A 4,866-nucleotide genomic window follows, 5' to 3' on the forward strand; every position below is an offset into this window, starting at 1 on the left:
TTTGTCCCCCTTTGAAAGGAGGGCAAGTGAATTTCTACCTAAATGCAGACTTTCTGGGTTGTTGACTCGCTGCTGAGCTGTTGTTCCTTTGGCAACCTGAGATTGCTGTGCACAATCTGAAGAGCAGCAACAACATATCAGTTATTAAAAGAGGAATAAAAAAATGTCATTTTGCCTTGCTCGTAAGTATGTGTGCATGCATGTAACTAACAGTCTTAGTGCTAAGATTTTTCTCTAAAGTGAGTGAAAAATTCCGCAGCAGCCAGGCCTCCTAGTGAGTACTCTGCTAAGCTGCTCAGTGTTTTGACTCAAATTCACTTCTGAAATCTTTCTTTTTCTTCCCCTAGAAACCTCAAGCCCTAATGCATAAGCATGCTGCCACAGTGAGGAACCGTGGGGGCTTTTGAAATATGCAGATTTATTTAAAACAGAATTTACTGTTGTTTAATGAGAAACAATAGTCGTAAGGACTTTAAGGAAGCCTTATTCATGTTTTAGTATGAATATTAAGGTAGTCTTATTCATGTTTTAATAACTGCTTTCTACTACTCTGGTTATCTGTGAGCAGAGTCGGTGCCTGAAATTCTTTTCTCAAATCTGCTGTCTGAAAGCTGTCTGTAGTTCCCTGAAAAGAGCTGCTCTGTTAATTCTATACTGGTGAAATATCACTCTTCTACAATGGTCTTAGCTGCCTTACAGCACTGCTTTAGCTGATTTTACAACAGCATTTTAGTTTTTTAGCTCTTGCTGTGGAAGCACTGATGTTAAAGTCTCTTTTTGAAAAGAAAAAGTTCCATTTCCATCACCTTCACATTCATTGTAATACTGTTTTTTTTTTTAATCATTATTATTATTCATAGGAAAGTACTAGTGTTTGCCTGAAAGATTAAAAGGTTAACTCTAGTTCTGTAAATGGTTTGTACAGTTGCAGGGTCTATCTTTTGTGAATTGCAATTTGCAGACTGAATTTAAATTTATTCATTTTTTAATTGTATAAAATTGCTACTTGTTCTTAAATAAGCCTTAGGTCAGTTGTTGAACTAAGAGTGATTAATGCCTGTAAGGTCTGTACTTTTACTCTTTTTATTTGCTTGCTTTGCTTCCAGGCCTTTACACTGTCAAGGAAGTGTTTTAAGCATCAGCCAATTTTTTTGTGCTCTTCAGGCAGAGTAATCTGTGGCTGGCACGAGTGCTAAAAGTTTGCCCAGCCTTTGGCAGGGTGAAACCTAAATATAGCCTTTTTCACAGCTCCATTGCAAATGCCTGGAGACAATTAAGACTGAGAACAGTTTAGTCAATAGTGTCCAACCTGGGTGAAAATCAAAAGAGAAGGAAAGGCTGATTTAGCAGGAATGTCTGGAGTTTTTTGAAGCGGAGGCATTTGGAGAAGTTGCTGTTTAACTGTGCGATTGGTCCAAATGAAAATCTAGACACAGAGGAACATGTGGATGGAGGGTATGCCCTAGATTTCCTTTTGGGAAATCTGTGCCTAGATTTCCTTTTGGGAAATCTGTGCCTAGATTTCCTTTTGGGAAAGGAGCCTTAGGCTTCATAGGAGAGCACAGCCGGGAGTGGAAATACACTGCGTACCGACTTGACCTCCCTTCCGCAGCGGACAAGATCAGTTGCCTCGTCAGTCATACTTACGAGAAGCTATCTAGCAACTTCAGTCAAAGAAGGTTTAATTCCCCTTTGTCAGGTGAATGGACTTCCAGGGCCATGTGCTTGTGCCTGATGTTTTCTTTCTGACTTTCCTCAGCCTGAGGTTGCTTTTCTGGATTTCCTGGCTTGCACTGTTAAATATGCTTGTGAGTTAGGCAGGGAAGCAGCGGCTCTAGTCGGTGTGCTGGGTTCTGTAGGATGCATAACTAAAAGGCAAGGGTGAAGTTTGGATTCAATAAGCTAAATGAAAAACAACTAACTCTGACTAGAGATGGTTTTCAGAATGTTAAAGAAAACATATGTACATTCTTGTGAATATGCAATCTTACAGTTTTCTGGCAAAATTCTGCCAGCAAGTAAGCGCAAACTCTGCTTCCCTTTTTATGCCAGTAATAGCAAATGAGAGGTGTCTACAGAGGATGTTTGATTCTGTCTCCTCAGCATTTTTGTGCATTTAAATTGTATGATAGCCTGAATCTCCTCTATTCTTGTGGGTGTTATTTCTATCTCCACAGTATTGCTTAATGAGCTATTATAAGTTACGTTCCTGGGTCGTCCCTCTGATTGCACTTCACTGCAACATACTACCCTGATACTGACTGCTGCAGTCCTTCTGCTTAGTAATAGCAAGATTTTTTTCCTATTTTTAAATGTAACATTAAAAAGCAGCAATTGTTTTTCTTCAAAAATATGGTTTTTTACATCTCTTTGTAAGATAGTATAACTGTATATAAATTTCCACCTATGACAATAATTTACTATGAAGTTGTCTTCATTGGTTGCGTCCTAAATAGCGTTTAGGATGGAACTTAATATAACATTACATTTAATTGAATGTCCAGGTAGCCAATTAATTCAGTGATAGTGTCACCGTTTATAACTGAAATTAATCTAACACTTGAAGCTGCTGTGAATGCTTCATTTGTTTGCAGCCAAAATCTGTTTAAATAATAATAATAAAAAAATTGGTTCTTGTAGTTCTATTTTCCCAGCCTTTCTGCTCTTGCTAAAATAGAAGTAATTCTACCTCTTAATGACCAAGACAGGCTGCTGCTCCAATGGACTTGAATACATTTTTACATAATCTTCAAAATATTACAGGCTACTGGCATTTAAAATCTAATTTAAATGGCTGAAATATAGCTTTCTTTTGAAAAGGAAATGCTTAGTCTCTGTTATTTGGCATAGTTTGGTTATTAATATAATAATAATTTGGTTATTTTCACGTGTTTCAGTTCCTTATTGGAACAGCAGGAAACTTTTTCTCATGTAGGACCTGAACAGTCTGCTGAAAGTGTGAGTCCTTCAAAGTAAGAGCAGAGGGCCTTGTGATGGCACTTCTGCAATTATGAGATGTGCTGAATAAAATAGATCTGTAAACGGGAGTTATAAGATTAGTTTGTAAGCATTAAATTTGTAAACCTTATTTTGGACAATTCATTTTCAGAAGCGATGATGTATTTTGCCGGTAGTGATGTGAAGCCTCGGTGCTGAATGCCCTACACGGGCTCTTGTTTTTGGTGTATGTTGCAAGTTTGGGCTTTGAAAGAGAAACTACTGGATTTTCTTGCCAAGCCTGAGGAGGAGATGTTTTGGCATTTGTTTTATATTTCAGAATATCTTGATGTGACGTGCTCCTACATGTTATATCTTTTTCTGAGTATTTGGTATAGTTAGGAATAATTCTGGAAGTTAAGGATAAGTAGAGTTGTGTTGATCTAGGAATGCTTGGTCGTTGTTTTTGGTTAGTGCCCCTGATCAAGACTGCTTAGAGTAAGATGGTGAATTCAGGAGCTGAAAAACACAAAGCTTGCTTAAAACAGGAAGAAGAAAGCAGAGGTTGGATACTCAGTCTTTAATTACTTGAAGTTAGTGTAAAAGTGCCTGGAAGTATCTGAATAAATCTCAAGTCTTGGTGAAATTAGTTATGCTTGGAAATTACTTGCAGTCCAGTGAATCTGGTTAAATTATCTGTCTTCTGAAATAACTTCAGAGATGAAGCTGAAAAATCTGCTAACTGTTGGTAATTTACTGAAAAGTGGTAGTGCCCATCCTAAAAAGAGAAGACTGAACAACTGATGGAATGAATTTGCGGAGAATGGAAGATGATGACCGAAAGCTGCAAAGATCTGCAGTATGTTTTGGTATTTTCTGACTGCTTTTTCTTTTCCATTTTTCTTTGTAATAGTGATCACATGGAAAATATTTATGGCTACTTAATGAAATATACCAATCTCGTCACTGGTTGGCAGTATCGGTAAGTTTGGTTTGGTTTGTTTTAAAGCAAGGTTGATTATTGGCAACATCTGAATGAGCGTGTCTCAGACTATATTGATATTTAACACTGACTTTTCATTTCCTGATTTCTTACAAGGTAAACTTGATGAATGTTTCTTATACTTTCTGTATTATAGGTTAAACCAGTGTGTAGATGAATAATAAACCTGTATTAATAGAACAAATATTTTGGAGCATGACCAAGAAGTTAAAAAAAAAAAAAAAAAATGGAGAAGGGGTCTGAAGCAGTTAACCTTTGGTGGTTTATAACTGTATTTATCCATGTAAAAAGGATATGCAGCATTAATGCTTTTTCTTTTCTGTTTAAAATACTGCTTTTGTTTTTTCTACTGGGGCTTCTGCTTTGCAGTTGAATCAGGACATCATTCAAAAAGTTGAGTTTCTTGCTGAAAATCTAAACTCAAGCAAGCATTTGGCCTTTAATTCTATATGATGTTTATCTTCTGTGGAATAATTTTTTTTTTCAACAAGTGAAACTCTCTAGTCAGACTTCCCCCATGATGCTGTTCCCAGAGAACACTGCAGAATAGTGCAATTAAATTAATATTGGAGAAGCAAGTCCTTAACGCACCGCGTTGCATGGGAATGGAAGCATAAGAATCTGGCTGAAGACTTGTGTCAATGTACTTACTGTTATACTGAGCTGAATAGTTAAAGCGTATTGTCTGTATGATCCTTTCTTTTCTTTTTTTTTTTCTTTCTTTTTTTTTTATTTGGAACGGCTTCAGTTTTGCAAACTTGGCTGTTCTGTACCTAAGCCATTCTATCCTTAAAATGTATATTGTGTGTGTATAGAAACACACACATGTTTTTGTTGTGTTGTCTCTGTGTGTGTATGTATATAAAAAATTTTCCTTAGAACTTAGAATATTCTTTTAATTCCTGAAGTTTTGCAGTAGCATTTTT

General features: G+C 36.6%; 1 protein-coding gene across 2 annotated transcripts in view; it reads left to right on the forward strand.

Moving 5' to 3' along the window:
- OSBPL11 (oxysterol binding protein like 11) overlaps positions 1–4,866 on the forward strand; it is a 37,459-nt gene that overhangs the window by 11,261 nt on the left and 21,332 nt on the right. For both annotated transcript variants that reach the window (XM_085310201.1, XM_085310202.1), the window contains exon 2: positions 3,851–3,919. In XM_085310201.1, coding sequence (XP_085166327.1) covers positions 3,851–3,919 — 69 coding nt within the window. The remainder of the gene's footprint in view (positions 1–3,850; positions 3,920–4,866) is intronic.

Source organism: Rhea americana, unplaced genomic scaffold, assembly GCF_003343005.1.
Source record: "Rhea americana isolate MKP2758 unplaced genomic scaffold, rheAme1 scaffold_313, whole genome shotgun sequence".
NCBI classification, from domain to species: Eukaryota; Metazoa; Chordata; class Aves; order Rheiformes; family Rheidae; genus Rhea; species Rhea americana.